This window comes from Lagopus muta, chromosome 16 (genome assembly GCF_023343835.1).
Source record: "Lagopus muta isolate bLagMut1 chromosome 16, bLagMut1 primary, whole genome shotgun sequence".
NCBI classification, from domain to species: domain Eukaryota; kingdom Metazoa; phylum Chordata; class Aves; order Galliformes; family Phasianidae; genus Lagopus; species Lagopus muta.
Genome location: NC_064448.1, coordinates 2,703,097 through 2,724,543, shown reverse-complemented (window position 1 = coordinate 2,724,543; position 21,447 = coordinate 2,703,097). Strand labels below are relative to the sequence as shown.

The 21,447-nt window shown below is 38.3% G+C and overlaps 1 protein-coding gene across 3 annotated transcripts; it reads left to right on the top strand.

Moving 5' to 3' along the window:
• The first annotated feature begins 165 nt into the window (after positions 1–165).
• On the top strand, positions 166–21,427 carry LOC125701442 (serine/threonine-protein phosphatase 4 regulatory subunit 1-like). Of its 3 annotated transcripts, none has more exons than XM_048963514.1 (20): positions 206–269; positions 377–421; positions 5,795–5,927; positions 6,262–6,368; positions 6,604–6,746; positions 7,272–7,418; positions 7,930–8,037; positions 9,084–9,149; positions 9,695–9,853; positions 10,313–10,506; positions 10,853–11,286; positions 12,135–12,367; positions 13,387–13,476; positions 13,980–14,165; positions 14,485–14,646; positions 15,195–15,295; positions 16,347–16,467; positions 16,680–16,814; positions 17,221–17,362; positions 18,331–21,427. In XM_048963514.1, the coding sequence occupies exons 1-20, from the start codon at positions 263–265 to the stop codon at positions 18,483–18,485; spliced, it is 2,868 nt and encodes a 955-aa protein (XP_048819471.1). In that variant the 5' UTR covers positions 206–262; the 3' UTR covers positions 18,486–21,427. The 3 variants fall into 3 exon arrangements, with proteins under 3 accessions (XP_048819472.1, XP_048819471.1, XP_048819470.1); XM_048963513.1 differs by having other exon boundaries at positions 13,372–13,476; XM_048963515.1 differs by lacking the exon at positions 377–421 and having other exon boundaries at positions 166–269; positions 13,372–13,476.
• The last annotated feature ends 20 nt before the right edge of the window (positions 21,428–21,447 follow it).

Below are 21,447 nucleotides of genomic sequence, written 5' to 3'. Positions count from 1 at the left end.
CTCCTCAGGCGCCGCGGACCCGACGCCATCTTGGGCGGCCGCCGGAGTCACCTGACCACACCCCCCAGCGCGGCCGCCACCGCCCGCAGCTTTCCTCCCTCAGAGGAAGGGACGGCGGCCGTCGAGGGGCGATCCGCCGGCGGGGAGCGGCCTGCTGTTAAACCGGTCGCGTTTGGAGGCTGAACCGAGGGCAGGAAGTGCGGGCGGCTCCTCCCCGCGCGCTCCCGTCCTCCTCCTCCTCCTCGCCCATGTCCGATCCAAGATGGCCGGTAAGTGGGCGCGGGCGGGGGGCGGCACCGGGCAGCGCTGCCACGGACCGTCCTCACCGCCGCCCCCCGAACCAACTCCTCGGTGTCTCTTTTGTTTTTGTTCGTAGGGATCCCTTTGTATTTTGTGGATTTGCAGGATGACTTAGATGATTGTGAGTAACCGTTTTTTATTTTTCTGCCTCCCCGCTCAGGCCCTCCCCCGCCCCACGGCCCCGCTGTCGCGCTCTTTTCACCTCTCCGTTTTTACCCCCGGACGGCTTTCGGGCTGTCTGACGGCTCGCGGGCTTTCCGAGGGATCGCCGTGCCGGTGGGGCGGCCCGCGTCGCTCTCGTCGCCGTGCTGAGGGGCGACGGGTCGGGACCGCCGAGCTGCGAGGCGGGGGGGGGGGGGCCGGGGGCGGCTTAAAGGATTGACTGTGCTGTTGTTGTGGCTGAAAGTTGGCCGGGGCCGTCTGGGGGGATTTTTGCTGTACTAATTCCGATGGGTGAGGCCTCTGAGAGCTTTGCTAAAGGCGCTGCGTTTTGTTTTTGGAGCATCTCCGAAGCGCAGACTTCGTTACTGTGTGCGCTGCTGGGGCAGGGCGTGAAAGAAAATCCGCCTCGGTGCTGCTCTTAGCCGACACGAGCCCGTGTGTTTAGGTGAAGTGCCCTTCCTTGGGTGCCAGACGAGGCTGCAGCCCCCGGTCCGGAGTTGTGTCGTGGGGTCACAGCTGTAGGAGTGCGGGGCAGCCTGGAGATAGCTGTGTCTCAGGAGATAAGGCTTCGGCTGCTGCTGGTTTGAACTAGAAAGCGGCTGGAACATCGGGCGGTTGGGATGCTGTGTTGAGTTTTCCATTAAAAAAAAAAAAGAAAATGGAAGCAGAATTTGTTTTGTTTGTGCACTGGTTTGTTTAGCATGTGAATTTTATTGTGAAACAGTGCTGGAAAATGTACAGCAGAGGGATAATTACAGAATAACTTTTCCTGAATCTTATCATTAGTGTTTAAACCCTGTTTAAAGAAGGTGATTTTGAGGAACAGCAGGAGAAACATTGGGTACAGAACATTGAAGTTCTTTACAGAGAAAGTGGTGAGGTGCTGGAACAGGCTGCCCAGAAGGGCTGTGGATGCCTCGACCCTGGAGGTGTTCAAGGCCAGGTTGGATGAGGCCCTGGGCAGCCTGGTCTGGTATTAAATGTGGAGGGTGGTGGCCCTGCATGTCGCAGGGGGGTTGGAGCTTCGTGATCCTTGAGGTCCCTTGCAACCCTGGCCATTCTGTGGGGTGTTAAAGAGGCTAAGTGTCCCCTGGCAAAGTGTGCAGGGATGTGGCCTCTGTAGGCAGGGAGGGGGTCTTCCTATGGAATGTCATTAGCTGGTGCTGCTAACTGGTTTTGCTTTCAGTGCTTGAGGCTTCGCCCTTTTGGGTAGTAGGACAAGAAGTGTTCATTTGTATTTTGATAATATTTATAAAATGTTGGGATTAACTGTATGCAAGATAGCACATTTTGTTTTGTGTTTGTATCTGTAAGTGTATTACAGATTGTCTTTGATATTTGTGCAGAGACTTAAATTGTAACGGTGTGAGTCTTATTGAATTGTAAATTATAATTAGAAATGAGGAAACCTTGGAGGGTAATACTTGTAGTACATGGGTTTTTTAGTACATAAGGATTTGGAGCCTTGTTAGTGCTATAAGGAGTTGTTATAAGTAGGTACTGGAGATTGCTGGTTACTGCAGTCAATAAATGAAAGAAGGCCACACCAAGACCTTAAATGACAAAGCATGCGAGTTTTGAGCGGGATTTAGGTGAGAAAGATATTAGATGATGTGTTTCATCTATTCTGTAGAGCAGAATCAGTCTCACCTGAGTTTCTCTAACAGCCAGAGAGCTGCAACAGCACCTTATTTAAGACTTAGAAATATTCGATTCTTTCTACTCTAATTTAAAAAAAAAAAAAAAGCAAACAAAAATCCTTTTCATAGTGCTAACAAATGCTCAGCTATGTGAATTGATTGCATCAATTGAATTGAATCCCATCATTGAATTGTTCCCAGTTCCATTTCTCTTTTTTTTCTGTCTGCAATAAAACAAAGATACTAGTGTGTCATCTGAGTTCTGTTTGCTGAGTGTAAAGCACAAACAGCAGAAATAAGTGCAAATATCTCATAGTGTTCTGTGGGTTTGTCCTGGAGTTAGGCATTCATTCTCCATTAGTTTCCTTTACATCTATCTATCTATCTATCTATCTATCTATCTATCTATCTATCTATCTATATACTATCACAGGTGTTCTTCCAACAGGTGGGATAGGCTTAGGTGGTTCAGTTGGGAGGGACCTGTAGAGCCCATCAGATCCATCTGTCTGACCACCTCAGGGCTGACCAGAAGTTCTTGTTTATAGCTGAGCAGATTTGAAGTTTTTTTGTTTCACTGGAAAGAAAGTGCTGAATAAATACTTCATTCACCTGTGAGCAGATATTATATACATTAGAAGTACCACCTTATTTTTTTCCATTTATTTATTGCTACCCTGTAGTCTAAAACTTGGAGCTATCTATAGCTGCTTCCTTTATGGGGAAAAAATCTGTGAGAGAAGTGGAAATGGGTTCTGCTGTGACTGTTCCGGGTATTGAGAGTGCATGCAAAAATTTCGAGTATTTAACTCTCTTCATCCTTAGTAAAAGTGGTTTACTCTGTTTTCCCTCAGGTCCTAGAAGCACTAATGTGTACTTAGCCAATTTAAATGTATAATAAAACTGCTCAACTAGTAAAGCTAATCCTAGGTGTAGCATTATGGTCAGGCTATAGAGATTTGTTTCACTATCATTTGACTTGGTAGGAATTCTGCTCAAAATGTATGAAGGGGCCAATAGTAAAATGGGCTGCTGAGTGCATTCCTTTTTGAGTTGCTCTGTAGTTCAGTAACAAGTGGGAACTAGATGAAGTTAATGGCAAGTGTGTTGGGTTTTCATTATTATTGTTTGTGTTGTTTTCAAGCCTCAGTGGATCCTTGCACAGCAGGTGGCTAGCCTCAAAAATCAGACAGTGCAAGAGTGCTCAGTCTGTGTGCACTTCAAATATGTAATGCTGTAATCGTGCAGGCGTGGGGATGGGCAGAAATTGGTTTATGAGATGGGAAAGAGTTACAATCTCCAAAAGGAAATGTGCATCCTCTCCTACAGCCTGTAGCTTCCTGCCAGCCCTCAGTCATACAGTGGGTTTGCTTTGAAGCAGGAAGTGCTGGTACCTTCAGATGAGCTTGGAGGGATCCCAGCATGTGGATAGATCAATCCCTATTAGCTCTGTGTAGTGTAAACTATCTACACTTGTGCAAATAAGTGATTTGAACCTGACAACTTCATGGTTGTTGTTTACGTGCTCCTAGAAATAATAATGGCCCCTTGAATGAAACTAAGGCTGCCATAAGAACGAGTATGAGACTGAGTAGCACATGCTTCTGCTCAGGTAGCTGTGGGTTCTCTTTGTCTGTATACATTTTAAGTGGGAACAATTGGTCTAAACCCACAGTTGTCTTTTTGAGTTCCGTTGAGCTGTTGGTGGGAGCTTGTCTCCAACAAGTAGAGTTGCTCTGTCTTAAAATTGGAATAGGTTCCTTAGAAATGATGCCTTCAGAAATCCAGTCTGTTTTATTCTTTTGTTCCCCAGAGGACTGCGGCGTAATGTTTTGCCCTGAGTATGTCCAAATAATTCCTTTTTTTTTTTTTTAATGACCTGTATTTCTGTGGAGAATGTTTTGGCTTCAGTTTGCGTCTGATACAAGGAAACCATTTCCTAGTCAAAGTAATGGATGTCTTATGTGAGTTTGAAAGCAATGTCTTCTATAGATTCAGTCCATTTAAGCATGTAAAGTGAAACCTGAGTATTAAATAATGGGAAATCAGTCATATGTATAAAATTGGACTTTCTCCTTGCAGGAAAAAAGCCGAGGCTTAGTGCCCCTGAGTAACAGATTATCATTTGTATACAGATTTGTAGTGGATATTGATGCAGTTTAGAGCCAAAGTCCACCGCACCTGGTCTCAGATTAAGGGGTTCTTTAGAGAAGTGTTGGTGACAGAAAACCAGTGGTAAAGGATGGATAGAGTTGAAACTTCGTTATACTGATTAAGGTACAGGCACTGCAGTGCTGAAGAAATTGTCGTGTCGGGAACCCTGTGATTCTGTATATGCACCATTTAACCTCCTGGCAATTTGAGAGTATTATGAAATAATAACGACTTCTCTTTAGGGTGTGCAAAAGCTTTATACAGTCTAGGATGATGTATTTGGAAATACCTCAGTTTTTTATTTAACCAGAGTACTGAAGGGGTGGTTATGTAGGTCTTCACGTGCATATCTGTTAATCTGCTAAGTATGTCCTGTTCTTCCCTTTTTTGTAAGCGGGAGAAATTGATGCTATAAACGAAACTGTGTCTGGTTTGTTTATTTGTTTAGCCAATGGTTTGCTGTATATTTTGGTGGTACTTTTGGGGGTTGTTGTGGTGTTTGTTTTTTTTTTAAACTTCCCCTCCCTGCAGACAGGAGGTCTCTGCCTATGGAGGCAGCCTGGAGTGCCTGGATTTTTTTTATAGGCAGTTTCAAACACAGACCATTTGGCTTGTCATTATGCTTACGAATTATTACCAGTTTTGTGTTTTCTTTACCAATCTAAATACCTAATATAATGTCTTGCCAAGTCAGGAACTGGCTTCTGTTTTACAGTGCTTGTCACTCCTAGCACACGTGCTGTTCTGAGACCTTGCATCTGAGAAGCAGTAGTGGCATGATTTGTGTTTAAGGAGTATCACACTTGCTGTTATTTGTGTGAACAAAGTCCGAATAATTCAGAAGTGTGCTTTGCTGGGAAAGTTTTAAACTGAGAAATATCAGCTACTCCAGTGCAGTATTTTCTGCCACTTCAATTGCTGTGTTTCTATATGAAATGAGAGAAACTCTGTAGTTAATAATGTCTGCAGTAAAAGGCTCCCTTAGAAATGAGGTGAAGTTGAGGTGTTTTCTAGGCTACCAGTGTGATGTAGATGAGTGAGACCCATGACTTCAGTGAGAAAAAGGAGCCTTGGTAGCTTTGAAGCAGACAAGAGTTTGTGGGTTCAAAGCAATATGGTTTGGGATTTTGTCATTGCAAAAATTGCCATTTCTCTTAATGGGACTGATTCTTATTCTGAATTTGTCTGTTAGTTGGTGGCACGTAATTCTTTCACCTGAGCCCTCTTTAACATGCATGTAGTTAGCTCACTCAAGTTGCAATGTGAAATGTTTAAAGGGAGAGATATTATGACAGCTGAAATAGATTGCACTTCAAGGCTTGACTTTACAGCTCTGTACACAAGTGTTGCTCTGCACTTAATTAGGCACAGCATAGAGATTTTTGTAAGCAGTTTTCAGTGATGCACAGTTTTGCTTTGAAGGATAGTTCTGAAAAAAGTGTTGGTGTAGGATAATTTGTATTCAGCATCTCTTGCTGACTTTTGTGTGATTTTTAAAATTGCTTTGTTTTGTTGTTCTGTTATACTTGTCTTTCAAGTTGGATTTGAAGATTATGGACCAGACTGTGATAGCATGAGGATAACAGCATTCTTAGACATTCCAGGACAGGACAATTTGACCCCACTGGCTCGTTTAGAAAAATATGCCTTCAGTGAAAATGTATTTAACAGGTAAGGATTCAACAGTTCTGAGTCTACTAGTGGATGTCAGGGGTTCACTACTTCTCTCATTATTTTGCTAAATTGAACATTTGTTTGAAAAACAAGCTGTTACAAAACACTTTCCATAAAAGGTAGTTTAATCTGTTGGTTGTTTAATATATCTTGGACTCCATCTTTGTTTTGTTGGAGCCTGGCAAAATTGTGTACCTTGTATGTCTGAATGATCGGAGTAGATCTTGGTCTTGTGTTTTAGGGTTTCCATCTGGTTTTGCTAAGATCCTGCCATGTTCCACCCATGTTGTTGACAAGATATTAAGGCGATTAATATGTTGTCTCTTCACAGGCAGATTATTGCCAGAGGTCTTCTGGATGTCTTTCGAGATTTCAGCAATAATGAGGAAGATTTCCTGACTGTAATGGAAATTGTGGTCAGGCTCTCTGAAGATGCAGGTTTGAATGTATTTATTTTAATTTTTGTAATTCTGGACCATGGTGATGTGTTGTGAGGTTATTCTATTTATTTCCTTCAGAAACCAGCAATCTCAGTGGTAACATTTCTGTATGTTTTGAGTCTTTTCATTTTAGTCCATTTTGTAAACGTTAAACCAAAATAAAATCCTGCCTTTTTCTTAAGGCTTTTAATTTTGAATTTCCTGATTTAGTTTTTGCTTTTTTTAATTGGTAGAGCCGACTGTACGTACAGAGCTGATGGAACAAATACCTCCAATTGCCATTTTTCTGCAAGAAAGTCGACCAAAATTCCCAACAGCGTTTTTTGAATACCTGATGCCCATAGTGGTGAGGTATCTGACAGATGTGAACAATCAGGTAGGAAAAACAGGCTGTGTGAGTGAAATATCTGGAAATTTTGTTGTGGTTTGGTAATCCTGAAGCACGAGAAAAAAGGCAATAAGAAATTCCCTGTTAATTGATATCCAGTTCTTCTGTAGCACTTTGTATTTATTGAATGCAGCACAGTTTACTATGGAAGTCTGAATATATGCATTTTTTCCTACTTCCCTTAGTGGGAAGTACGATTTACCTAATGGCATATTGACATTGTGTTACTGGAGTCATGGCTTCTGAATTCTGACTTACACTTCAGATTTTGGCTCTCCTCACAATTTGATGCAAGGGCATCTGACAATTAGATTAACATTTAATATTTATTACTAATTATTTATAGTGCTAAACTTTTTTTTTTAAAAAAACAACTTTTAACTTTTTGGTTTTTTTTTTTCCTCTTTCTTTAACCTTGTACCTTTGTATTCTACAGAAGCATACCTCTTGTAGCTCCCACATCAGTAAATGTTGTTTTTACAGCTGTAGACTTCTGTTTGTTCACATTAACAGGTTAGAAAGGCAGGTCAAGAAGCACTGCTCATACTTTTGGAACAAGATCTTGTTTCTCAGAGTGACATTGAAAACAAAGTGTGTCCAATTCTGTTGGACCTCTCTGCTCCTGACAGTGATGATGAGTATAAAGTGGAAGCTGTGAATGTGAGTGAACTTGGAAGAAAGCTTGTATCTTTACCTTGTTAGGCTTTTCTTTAATTGCTTTTTTTTCTATTTTTTTTATCAGTGTTGTTATAAAGCCCTTTTGGAATGTATTTGTGACAGCTTTTGTGCAGTACTTCAATAAGCCTAAGAGTTCTACAGTAATCATGGAACCTAAACTTTCTATACCATCACTATTGCAGTTTGTTGTATTTCTCTGTTTATGATAATTTGCTCAGTTGCAAATTGCAGAAGTGCTGTAGTGATATAGTTGAAGCTGGAACCACAGCTTGTCTGTTAAGCTGTTAGATCTTGAATCTGTAAGTTTATTAGTTATTTGTAATGTTGAACACTGGAAAAACATAAGTTCTCAAAGGATTTGGGCAAGGTCAGGACTTGATACCTTATATTGAGAGATTTAAAAAACATAAGTAATTTTTAGGAGCAGTTTGGGACTTTGCTTATAAGCTTTCTAATTTTCTTGTCCTTCCTCATATTCTCTTCTTCATTTCAGATAATCTGTAAAATGGCTTCTATGCTGAGCAGAACAACAGTTGAGCACTTGCTACTTCCTCGTTTTTGTGAACTTTGTAGTGATGGGAAATTGTTTCAAGTCCGAAAGGTTGGTGTATTTTCAACTGAAAGAATTTGTGTATATGTAGTTATTCAAATGCCTACTTGAAGAATTAAATTATGACTTTTGCTGACGAAATTTGAAAGATTCTTAGAAGAATGCTTTCCAGTTTTTGGAATGGCTCTAGTTTCTGAAGTTCAGTAAAGAAATAGGTAACAGTCCTTTGGGAATAGCAAGTCTGGGACCATTTAATAGTTTTTCACAACCAATACTTAAACCACCATGGTCAGTTCTTCAAAACCAGAAATTCAGAAGGAGTAAATATTTGAGAGATTCATCCTATATTATTGAACAGAGAAGTCTCAGAAGTGTGAGATTTATTCTAAGTCATGATCAAGTACAAAGGAAATTCATACTATGAAGTCTTAAAATAGTTCAGTAGATTTAAAGGTCACTTAGAACTTCAGTTTGGACCCTAATGTAAGCTGTGGTTGTTGGAATGTGGCCTGTGTTAGAGCATTATAATTCTGACTTACATTAAATAAATCAGACATTAATGGAGGCCCATGTTAATTGATTTTAGTTTTCAGCTACTTCTTTTGCATCATGAATGAATGTCCTATCCTGCCTTAATTATAGAATTTGTAAGTTACTGCCCTGTAAATGGCACCAACTTGAGACCTTGGTTAAACTTTGCTTCAGCAAAGCGCTTAAGCCAGCAAAGAGAGTTCTATCAGTGCACCTAAGTCCTGACCCTCATATCGTGTTTTAGTCTGCTTTATTTTTGACAGCTGGAGTTCCAAGTCATTAAACTTCCAGTAGGCTTGTTGGGCCCTTTTAATTATTACTGAAGCAGATGAAACTCTTCACAATGCAGAGTACTTTTCACTATTGATTTCAAAGACATGTGGCTTACGGAAGCCTGCTCTATCGAGTCTTTATCTGGGGTGAGCTAATGTTACAGGATGTAGTTACATGGCTGAAATTTGAATAGTCAAATGTGCAGTTGTTACTGGGCGTAAGTGGTGAAGTTCATGATGAAACTAAAGCACTTGAAAAGTCCAGAATGTTGTTATTGACTTTTTTTTCTTCAGATTTGTGCGGCTAATTTTGGTGACATTTGTAATGCAGTCGGGCAAGAAGCCACAGAAAGACTTCTGGTATGTTGGGAAAAAATAAAAAATAAAAAATAAAAATCCAAATCCATTTACAATGCATGTATTTATCAGTTCAAAAAGTTGAATAATGAGGTCTTTTCTTGTAATCTTATGTTGATGCATTTTTGAAATGGTTTTGTATAAGGCTTGATTGCAATTGTATATCAGAAATGGAATTGAGCAGAAATAAACAGCTCTTGTTTTTCAGAATGGTTTTAAATATAACTGGTGGCTCATATGTATACTTTTGAACTACTGACTCTTTCTTTTCCCTGAACTAGATGAACAATCAAGTTATAATTATAAATGGCTAACTTTTCCTGAAATTATATTTTCCAGTGCATGTAGTTATACATAAAGCCCTAATAAAAGTAAATGGGAAATATATATTAACTGAAGAAACAGGGGAAAAACTACTTTTAACCTGTCCTCACTCATCTGTTCTGTGAGTTTTCATCGTCTCCAGTTCCAAAGAAATATATTGATAGTAAGTTACTACAGTCTTTGCTTAGTCTTTAATTTGTCTTGGTTTTGCTTATTTTTGGCAGATTCCCAAGTTCTTTGAGCTTTGTTCTGACAGTGTTTGGGGCATGAGAAAAGCTTGTGCTGAATGCTTTATGGCAGTGTCTTACACCACATCCCCAGAGGTCCGCAGGAGCAAACTGTCCCCACTCTTCATCAGTCTTATTAGTGACACTTGTAGATGGGTAAGTAACTCACTTTGTCACTGGTGCATCCCCCCAGGCAGATCATACACAAATAATGAGCAAGTCAGAGGCACACTGTAAGTTCTCCACACAAAATTTGCTAGGGTAAGACTCTAATCTAGTAAAATTTAAGCTTCTCTAAAAAGATTTTTAACTTGCTTTACCTCTTTTGTTACTATAAAAGAAAATTGATAGAAATTCTAAGTGTAGTCTTCAGAGAATAGGTTGCTTTTGTTAAATGTGTTCTTTGAAGTCTGCCCTGAGACCCTTACCATGTTTGTAGATGCATGTTTAATATTCCAGCATTCTTTTTATAGATGCCACTTATTTGTTAATTGGTTATTTTTGGTATAAAATGAAGCTGTTGTAGTAAGAAACAACTTCAAGCCTAATTTTATTTTAAGCACTAGCTCTACAGGAGTTGCACGAATCCTGAATGTTGTCTTTCTCCTTCACCAGGTTCGTCAGGCAGCTTTTCAGTCTCTTGGCCCTTTTATTTCCACTTTTGCAAATCCGTCAAGTGCTGGACTCTACATCCGAGAAGATGGGACACTGAGCATCCGGCCATCAGCACAAGATGTAAATTCCAGTTCCTGCCAACCAAGCAACAACGTGACTGTAATTGCCTCTACTGCAAGTGCTGCATCATGCAGGTAAAATCATGGGAAAGATGTGCTGTAGGGGAAGGGAGAGATAAGAAGGTAATTCTTTTAGTTGTTGCTTGGGGTAAAAATCTTGAAAATAGTTCCAGGAAAGGAATGAAATACGAAGTCTTGCATGTATGTCTGAGTGTAGCCACATTATTAAAGTGTAATTGATGTTTATGGCTTCAAAGGAAGATAAAGGGAAAACTGGTGAAATAAAGCATAGTACTAACATATTTTCTGTCTTTCTGCAGAGAAAATAAGCTTCTGTAGTTGAAACTATTTTTCTGAAGTATTTCACTGAGGAATTACTGTTATAGATATTTTATATGGATAACTGTGTGTTTGTTATCAGTTTGGAACAACCAATGGAAATCAAATCAGAGTCATCAACTGAGGAGACTTCAGCTGAAGTTAATGTGCCACTCTCTGTTGAGAACCTCAGTAGAGACACGTGGGAAGCAAGTTCAGATTGCTGTATGAGTTCTGGAGAAGATCTGTCTAGATTGCCTCAGGATGATGGAGTTGTTGCTGGTGTGGAAGTCACTAAGGACATCAATTTTCCAGCAGTTACCTCAAGGCCACAGTGTTCTGAGGATGTATTTAATACTTTTCTCTACTGGCGGCCTCCGCTGCCTGATATAAGTCAGGAGCTGGAGTTGCTTCAGTTCAAGACTGAGAAGCACAAAGACAGCTGCTCAGGGCCGTGTAATAACTGCGTTGCTAGCAGTGAAATAAAAAAGGTTCTGGAAAGCTTACAGGAGCACATAGATGATCCAGATGTTCAAGGTGAGACTAACAAAGAAAATAACATTCTTTCCCAGTAGATCCTCACCTTTACAAAAATCTTTGGCTGCTTTTTGGTGGTGATGACATTGGTCATCCTTAATCAAGTTTCTCATTCCACTGAATCTCTCAAGTGTTGCAGTGAATTAGCTTGTAAATATGTCTTTTATCAATTCTTCTGTTTCCCTAATTTCCAAAGTATTCTACTATTCTTTAAATTATCCTCTGTTGTGTCTTGAGGCTGCCTGCTGTAGGCATGTGGAAATACAGCTACTGTGGTTTTTTGCATTCTGAACAATTAGTCACTTCCTGTTCATAGAAGCAGTGCACTGTAACAGTACAGTTTGTCCACATTAACTGGTGATACTGGTCAGTGGTAAACCTGACCTTTTATTTTCCATCTACTTCTGCTAACCAGTTTAGAAGTGATGTGACTAATTTCCTTCCCTAGCTAGAATTTTTTAATAATGTTTTTAAGTGCGTATTCAGCTGCCTGGAGAAGGCATTAAAAATCCAAGAATATTAAAAAGAATTTGTATTAATATGTTTGACATGGTGAGGAATGGGATGTGAGCTGGTATGCTGTGATACTTCATGAGGATTTTCAGAAATGTCTTTCAATAGTAGAAATTAGTAGATGTTTCTGTTGAAAACATAAATTAAGAGCAACAATTTGGATGTATTAAAGGGGAGATTTTGTGGAAGAGTAATTGGCCTTTCACATATCAAGTGTTTGCATGTTTATGTGAAGCTTAGTTTGGACTTTTTTTATTCCTTCAGATTAAGTAATTACAAGTTTAATTCTTTTAAGAGCAGAAAAGAGACTGAATGGTATCTTTTGCTTTATACAGCTCAGGTCCAAGTGTTGTCTGCTGCTCTCAGAGCTGCTCAGTTTGATTCTGTTGGGGATTGTGAGGCCAGAAAAATGGAAGAGAGCAGCGGTGAACTTCAGAACCAAACCATTTCAGATCAAACAGCTGTTTCAGATGCAACCTGTAACCGGGTGGAGGAAGGCACTCTTTCATCCTCTATGTCCCAAGATAGCATCAGTGAGCAGCCCACTACCAGTGTACTGAAAAGCACGGTAAGTATGTGTTGTGCTTTGTGGCTGATAGGAATTCTTACCAGCTGAAGTAGTGTTTTTATGTAGACAGTGACATCGACCCAATTCTGGCCTATAGGCCCTCAAGTATTGCTACCAAAATAAAACTATTGAGGGTTATTATTTCTGTGTACTCACAGAGAACCTGGGAGGTAAAACTTAGTGGTAACCCTGAAGGGTTTTTCATATGAAACATATCAAGTACAGTCTCAGTTCTTCCTGCAATAAATTTAAAATTAATCTTTTTATCTTCATGTGGAAGGCTGAATTAGATGGGACATCTACACAGTTCCTGGTACACACACAATTTCTTGATCACAGTGTACACATTGCAGAATTATTTGTGCCTTAATAGTATTTCTGACAATAATTTTGAATAAAGGAAAAAGAAAAAAAAAAAACTAGCTTCATTTGTGAACAAAAGCTGTGCTTAAAACTGTACAAACAAAACTGTACCAACAAACAAAAACTTAAAAAGACCAACACCCAAACTGTGTGATCTTTTAAGACTCCCTGTGGTTTTGGCCTTTTAAACCTTTTAATTCTTTCAGTTTTCATATTTGGAGGGAGATGTGTGATTTTTTTTTTTTTTTTTTCTTTTTGTTTTTCCAAAAGTTACACATTTATCATACTGATTTAGTGAAGCAACTGCTCTGCTACCTTGCTTAATCTTTAATTTCAGTTCAAGAATAAAAAATGTAGTAAAAGTAGCCATTCAAACTCTGAATGAATGTTAGTTTATTGCATTAAAATACCTTTGTTTTTATAAGTAAATCTAACTACCGTTCCCCTTTTTGTTATTGCAGTCTTAATAGTGTTTGTCTTTAGTATTCAACCGTTATCTTTTTTGCACTTGTACAAACACGGCTTTGCCTGTACAAGGTTTTGTTTACAAAAGGCTGTTTTGTATCTGAATTGCATTGTTCTTGGTGTGATGCTTTGAAATATTGCAAATGGTGCTAAGGCTGTCTGATTTCATTGCCTAGAATGTCCTTCTGCAGGACTCGGAACAACACAGAGGAACCAGTGTATTCTTAAAGAAAGAACAGGAGAATCATCCTCCGTTTGAAGACGACAAATCAAAGTTACAGGTAACTGAAATACCACCTGCTTTAGCTGAGTTCATCTTATCCTTAATACAGTGTTAGCTTTTGCAGTTGTAAAATGTGAAGAAATGTTCTGAGCATTTAAGGAGAAATTTATTTTAAATCTGAAAACTAGAAAAATAGTTTCTGGTAAACAAGTTTAAGTGCTGCCTACTGGGTAGAGGCAATCTGCAACAAAGGTAGGAGTTAACTGTACTTTTCACTGGATTTATTGTTTGTCTTCAGTGAAGAATGTATTTTCAGTTTGATTCAATATAGCATGTTGATAAAGTAATATTTACTGTTCATTACTGAATGGTGTATCTTAATGGGAAGACAAATTAGTCATTTACAGTGAAGCTAACCCACAAAACAGGGTTGCTGTTGTTTTAATTTAGGTGCCAACTAATTGGTAGCAAGACAATACTGTAGTACAACAGGAATGTTTTCTTACTGATTTTTAAATTAAAGGAAAATGTGTGTTTCTCATGTGCTCTCTTGCTTTACAGGATATCATACCTCAACCTTTACTTGACCAGTACTTGTCCATGACTGACCCTGCTCGTGCCCAGACGGTTGATACTGAAATAGCCAAGCACTGTGCATACAGTCTTCCTGGAGTGGCCTTAACGCTGGGTAGGCAAAACTGGCACTGCTTGAAAGATACCTATGAGACCCTGGCCTCAGATGTGCAGGTAAAAAACAAAACAAGTACCACAACCAAGCAAAACCAAACAAATGAAAAAGTTGTCTCCAACCAGAGTTTTGAGTAGCTTTTTTTTGGTTTGCTGTGCTGAAGTTATAATAGACTTCCTTGTAAGTGATTAAACATAGACTAAAAATAAAAAAGTCAGAATTTAAATCAGTCCATAAATGTAATTGACGCTTCCTACTGCTGTGCAGCTTGCTTCAGTTGTTCTGCTCTCTCAGTCCCTCACATGGGTGCCTTTGAAAGCTTTGTTTAGTTTTCTGATGATTGTGCCTAATCTATATCAATTCTTAAACTGTTTGCAGTGGAAAGTACGTCGGACATTGGCTTTCTCTATACATGAACTGGCAGTTATCCTGGGGGATCAGCTAACAGCTGCTGATCTGGTGCCAATTTTCAATGGTTTCCTGAAAGATCTTGATGAAGTGCGCATTGGTGTCCTTAAACATCTCTATGATTTTCTAAAGGTAGGAAAGCATAAAAGCTAATGTAATTTCTCAAGAAACCATAATTGAGTGGAAAAAAAGGGTGTTTTAGTTAGAGATACAGGCATCAATATCTAATTGTAAAAGCTAAAGTCTGTGCTATACTGCCACTTCTCTCTTATAAACCAATAAAATATCAAAACTGAAAACTTCTGTAAACGTGGTTGTAAAAGCTCCTGATACAGGGAAAGAATTAGTGCTTTGAGAGAAGGGAGCAAATGTTTGTGGTCTGCTGCACAGTAAGCAAAGATCTGTAGTTTTTGGTTGGTAATTGTTATGCCTAGAGATGGTGCTTTGTCAGATGTCCTTGCAGAAGGGAAGATTTGTGTGGGTTTGTTTTGTTGGTTTGTTTTTCTTTTTTGATGTCTTTGTCTGGCCTGTCCAGGTAGTTGGCTGGTTATACACAATTTGCAGTAAATATCCTGTGGATGACCTTGCTTTCAAGTGGGAAAAGACACACAGATATTGATAGAGAAATTCAGCAGAGTTTTTAACTTGAGTAGTTTCATGGTAATATTGCTTTTTTTCAGTTACTTCATGCGGACAAAAGACGAGAATATCTTTACCAGCTTCAAGAATTTGTGGTGACTGATAACAGCAGGAACTGGAGGTTTCGTTATGAGTTGGCAGAGTATGGGAACTTTCATGTACATTACTAACTTGGAAATGGATTATTATGCTAAGGAGTTAGTGGATATTAATCGTAATTAGCATTTTTTTCTTACTTTCTTAAATGCAAATTGTGTTGTAATTGAACACAATAGAAGCTTGAATACCTGTCATGTATCAAAGTGGAGATCTGATTTGCATGGAGCTTCTGAAATAAGACAATCTGATAGATGCTACTCAGTGAGGTTTCAGATTTTACTCAGTTCTGGACTGACTGTAAAGTTAAGGAAATGTATTAGAAAAATGATTCTGTGTGTTTGCTATCCTGCAGATAGGTAACCTATTGTTAGAAACATTATTCAGTTGGTATTTGGGGATATAGTTGAGATAGTGAAGTCTCCCAATTCTTCAGTTCTTTTTCTTGCAAACCTTATTGATAACTGATATATCCAAAGAATGTTTGTAAACTGTTTGCAGCTGCAAACTGGTCTTTCTATTTATCTCACTGCTTTGTTTGTGATATTGAGGATGTAATCTCCCTTTGTAGTTTAACTCAAGAAACTAAATCTTGCTGTGGTGCAGTTCTGTTGTACAGCGGTCCTCTGACATCTAGTGGAGACTGCTGTTACTTTGTGGTGGATTTGTTGATGGCTGCAGTAATGTAGTTGGTGTGACTGAAGTGAGCTCTGTGCAGTTTCCTTAATTAAATAATTTTCTGAAACATAGCCTTAATTTTCTGTAGAAATCTGTCATTTTTAGGTTGCAGTAAGGTAGCTGATAGTGGCCTGAAGTTGTGAAGAAACTTCTCATTCTGCTTCAATTTGTAGTTTTTGTTATTTTGATGCATTTGGACAGCTGGTTTGGGTAGAAGTTTCTCTTGCACTGCTTCACTGAATAAAGCATGTGCCTCTTTTGATACTTGTATGTACCTTTCTAAAGAGAAGATCTGTTCAAGTGCTTCATAATAACCACAGTAATTTCAAGGCTCCAAGTGATTCATCCTTACCTCTAACAGTCGGTGTTGAAGCAGGTTAGTGGTGCACTTGTGTGACCCAATTGCTTCTTTGTTTCAGGCAGCTAATCCTGATACTGGAACTCTACAATCCCAATGATGTCTATGATTACTTAAGACATATTGCACTTACTCTCTGCTCTGATAAAGTTTCAGAAGTTCGGTGGATCTCCTTCAAACTGGTTAGTTTTTGTTTCTCTTCACTTATGCTTTCTCTGCAGAAGTCTTATCTCCAGAATAAACATAATAATTTATTAAATTCTGTAAGCAGAGCTCATTATGCTGTATATGCTTGTTTTCTCTTTGTAAGATTCAAATACAACAATCTCCTTTTCCTCAGGGCTACAACATGTTTCATTTCTTTTTTTTTTCATCTCCTCTCCTTTGCTCACAGGTCGTAGCAATACTGCAGAAGTTCTATGCAAACAATGCAAGTGCACTGGGATTAAATTTCATTAATGAACTCGTAGTGAGGTTTCGCCACTGCTCCAAGTGGGTTGGAAGACAAGCTTTTGCCTTCATTTGTCAGGTTGGAATTTTCATTGTGTGGTTAAATGTAAATCAAATTTGGAACCAGTTTGAGGCTTTCCAATAATGTAGCCAAAGCTGAAATCCAAAATTTCTTAAAATTCTGTACATTGGTCTGGCCTTGGCAATAGTGAATGGCTGTCCAGTTTTGAAACTGTTGCCTCTGTTGTGCTATGCCTCCTGCTGGAAAAACTGATCCTTGTCTTTTCTGGCATCCTTGTAGCTGAGATGGGAAATAAGTCCTAGTATGATAACATTCTGTAATACCTCCTTTGACTTTGCTTGGACAAGAGATTACATGGACTTTTTTGAACGTTCAGGCAAAATTAAGGACAAGATAGGAAAGAGTGACAAAAACAGTCTTTTTAACAAAGCTTTTGCTCTTATTTTTTGCTTTTATCTTGTAGGCTGTGGTAGAAGAAGAATGTATGCCTGTTGATCAGTTTGTTGAACACTTACTGCCTAGTCTTTTAAGTCTTGCTTCAGATCCTGTGCCAAACGTAAGGGTTCTGCTTGCCAAGGCTCTGAGGCAGACATTATTGGAGAAAGGTATGGTCTCTAACTTCCTCTCAAAGGTCCATGTCTCATGAATGTTATCCTTCATCTGCCCAGTGCAGTTACTCATAAATTGGCCAGCTTGACTGGTAAAATCTTATTTAGTTCTGTTCGTACTGAAAGCACGATGATACATTGCAATCTGGGATATTGCACTTAAATCTCAGAATTTACACATGTATAACAGTGTCTTTTTTGACTTGAAGTGATTGTTCATCATCCATAAGGGGCTGTAAATTGGCAGCGATAATCCATCAAGTGCAGTCCTTCATCCACTAGGGGGCAGTTACATACTTGCTTAAGGCAGGAAGTAGCTCTGTTACTCCCTGTTACTGCATGTATTTATTTTTGGTATCTATAATGCTTACAGCAAATATTTTTTATTTCAAAATTTTAAACATCATCTTAGTTACTCTTGCTTTATTTCATGCATTTATTTTGAATTAAGTATATTTTCATTTGATACTTCAAATGAAGCTGTACCTCTTTCTGAAATGGTTTGCTTTGTTTTTGTCTCAAGGTAACAATTGTAGTAGGAGATAATGTCGTTTTCTGTGCTGCTATGATTTTCACTATTATCATTCCTTGGAAAACAAAAAAAGACTGATTTCTGGTTAATCAAAGCAAGGCACAGAAATTTCCTCTGTTTTTTCTCAGCTAAAGTTATGGCGAGTGTTTTCTGAAACACTGTATAGCTGCAGCTTCCTGAGCCTCTTTCTGTTTGCTGATATGCTTCCATTTGGGAACTAGAAATTCTTCATGTACTTAGTAAGATAAATAAGAAGCTGCATATTTTTATCAGTTTCCTTAGCTTGCTGTAATGTCTCTACAGAGTCTATAAATGAGATGAGAGACCCCCATGTATTTTCAACTTCCTCGGTATTTCTGTGCTGTGTGTGCCCTGTGGTTTAAAAGGTTCTTTTTGGCTTTGATTAAAATTCTCATTTTCTCCCTTATTCCAGCTTATTTTAAGAGTGTTGGCAATCCTCACCTAGAAGCTGCAGAGGAGACTATTCAAGCTTTGCAGTCTGACAGAGATCAAGATGTGTCCTTCTTTGCTACCATAAAACTAAGGCAAAACAACATGGACAGTTCTCCCACTGAGAAACAAAACTAGTATGTTCTTCTCCAGTAAGCTCTGAACATCAGAATTATTATTTGCACAGCATTCATGGTTAGTATGAATAAGGTGGACAAACAAAAACTACTTCTTGCCTTCTTGAGTTAAAAAGGGCCTATTGAGAATTGCCATCATCTTCATTCCATGACTACTTTCCATCTACAACTGTTTTCCTACCTTTGTTTTTGAGCAATTCATTTTTGGGTTTTTTTTTCTTCACAAATGTGGCTGGTAACTGCAGGCTAGGTCACAATTTGGTGTTGTCAGTTCTTACACATAGATTATTTATGTTCTCAGTAATTAGAAATCACTTTTTTTTAACAAAACAGTTCTATTAGTTGCTTGCTATAAGCTTGCAATATTTTCTAAACCTTGCAACTTCATTATAGCAAATTTACCTGAAGATATTATTTTCTCAGTTTTATTGTAGCTTTTGTATTGTTTCAAGTATTGCATTTTATTTTAACTGGAGGAATTGTATATATGTAAATAGCTCTTAATTTTTAACAAAAAAAGATGAAGAATTTTTTTCTGTATCAGTGGAAAAAAGCTCAATCATTTCATTTTATAAAGTAGTTATTCTGCTGGAGGTAAAGCACGGTTCATTTTTACTTAATATAATGTGATATTTTTTCAAAGCACAGAGCTCTGACATTTTTGTGATTTTTCTGTTACTTTATTACTGAACTGTACTCTTACAGGTGTTAACGCTGCTCCTGTTACTGCTGGTGCTTGTAGCTGTAGAGAGACTGTTAATGTCTCAAACTGAAAAATACTCATTCCATCCTAGTGAAGTTCCCTTCAGCTAAAGGATTCAGTTCTTACTACACGTTAGTATCTTTGGAAGGATATCACAGGATTTTATAGACCTAGGCTCTTTTACAGGTCTGTTTCATTTGAAAAGCACTGTGAAGTGAGCCAACGTTCAGATCCCCATCAGCCTGTTACTTTTTTTGTAAGATGTAGAGGACATCTAAGTTCTGGAGAAACTCCAAATCGTAAGTGTTCAGGGTAAAGGTGTTAATTCAGTTTGTTCTAGAACTTTTGTTTATTATATGGTAAGAGTAGAGGCAGACAACAGGTGTAGGCTACTGAGATCCTTAGGCTTGAGCAGGACGTGCCTTTTGTTGATTTAGGTGTTTCAGAAGACAATATACAGATGGAACAAAATTCCATTAACCTGACAGCTTCTGACTAGTTTGCAGAATTACAAAGCTGATAATTCTTGGTGGATGCTGTCTTCTTTTATGCTCCAAACCTACATTACCCCCATAGGGCCTGAAACAAAAAGAGGTTTATTTTTTTTTTGTTTGGTTTGGTAGTTTGTCTTGTTCAAGAGGAAAAAGTTCTCAATACTAGAAAAATGGTTTCATGTAATAAGTTACTTTGTGTACCCGTTAATTTGTTGTCAGTAGACCTGTGGAGATATTTGTCCTCTTATTTCACTTCTTTAAATTATTTTTTAAGATGTGGCATGTCTGAGATGCAGAGTCCAGCTGAGGAACCTCCTTGCTGTATTTTTTAAGGGTACAGTTTTGTATCAGTTTGTCTAACTAGTCTTGTATTATAATGTACAGTATTTGTAATAAATTGTTTTCTTGTGAGTTCGCAATACTTTTGGAAAATAAAGGCAGAAATGTACCATTGCCATCACTGCTCTTACAGAAACAGCATAAGCTGTAAGTTCTGCAGCATTCTACAGTTAATTTTTTACAATTTTTTTAAATAATTTTAACTGGTTCTACAGACTTTTTATGATTGCAATTTCTTAACAAAGATTATTCAAGTTAATTTTTTCTAGTTCTAATATCTTTTTCTAATGCTGGCTTTATATTGGTATTTTATAACAGTTCAAATTTTCTAAGGCCTTTCTGAGAAGGTTTTACTTCTGTTTTTCTATTACCAGCTCACTAAATTTCTCAGCACTGATCAAAATTTTTGTGTGTATATGTAAGTATGTTTGTAATGTACATGAAGTTGAGCATTGACACAGCCCAGGTCTCTGTTTGTTAGATAATGTTTTGTCACCTTGCAATAATCCACTGAAAAACACACAAGCTTTTGTGTTTTGGCATGTTTGATTAGTGTTCATTAAGAATTTTTAGTTAGAATATATATATACATATATATATGAACAATAAGCCACCATCTGTAGAAGTTCACTAAAAACTAAATACAGATCTTTGTTTTTGACAGTATTTAATACCTCTCTAGCTCTGAAAATCACATCTGTTCCAAATGGTAAGATTTCATTTGGAGCATTCAAAAATCTGTTTGAACTCTACAGTTGCATGCACTAATGGAGGACACCATAGCTTTTGGGAGTGTCTCTTTTTCTTTTTGTATGACAAAGTGCAGGTCTGTTGATGCAGGTTTACCCTTTGCAAGGTTTGCCTTTTTGTTGCAATTTTCTACTAGAAATGATTTCAGCATGACTAAAGACTGCACTTTACATCTTGTTCTGGACAAATGTATACAGTGATGAGTAAAGCTGTGTGTTAGCATACAATCCTCTGGGTTTAAATTATGCAAAAAAAAAAAAGTATGTATTTTAAAAGCCAGACGAAACAAAGTGAGTTAATCCACTTCCACAAAAACAGTATGAATATCACTTTAAAGCATTTCTAGCTAAGGAACATGAAAATAATGTTAGTGGGTGCAATATTGCTTGACTGTTACAGGAAATCATCAAGCACTTGTAATCCAAAGCATGTTAGTCATGTTGCTTGGAATTCAAACTCACTGGTATCTTATGTATGATGTACACTTGGCATCTGTGGGGATGCTGCCCTAGTGGCAGCTGTGACTGTACACAGTGTTGTTTAGAACCCAGTTAATGGAGGCACTCTGGAAGTGTCATTCATTTGTCAGAATAGAGAATCTATGTAACTTTCTATTTGTATTTATCTCAATAAAATCTGTGACTGTTTTATAAATCAGCTTGTAACTGACTTTTGTC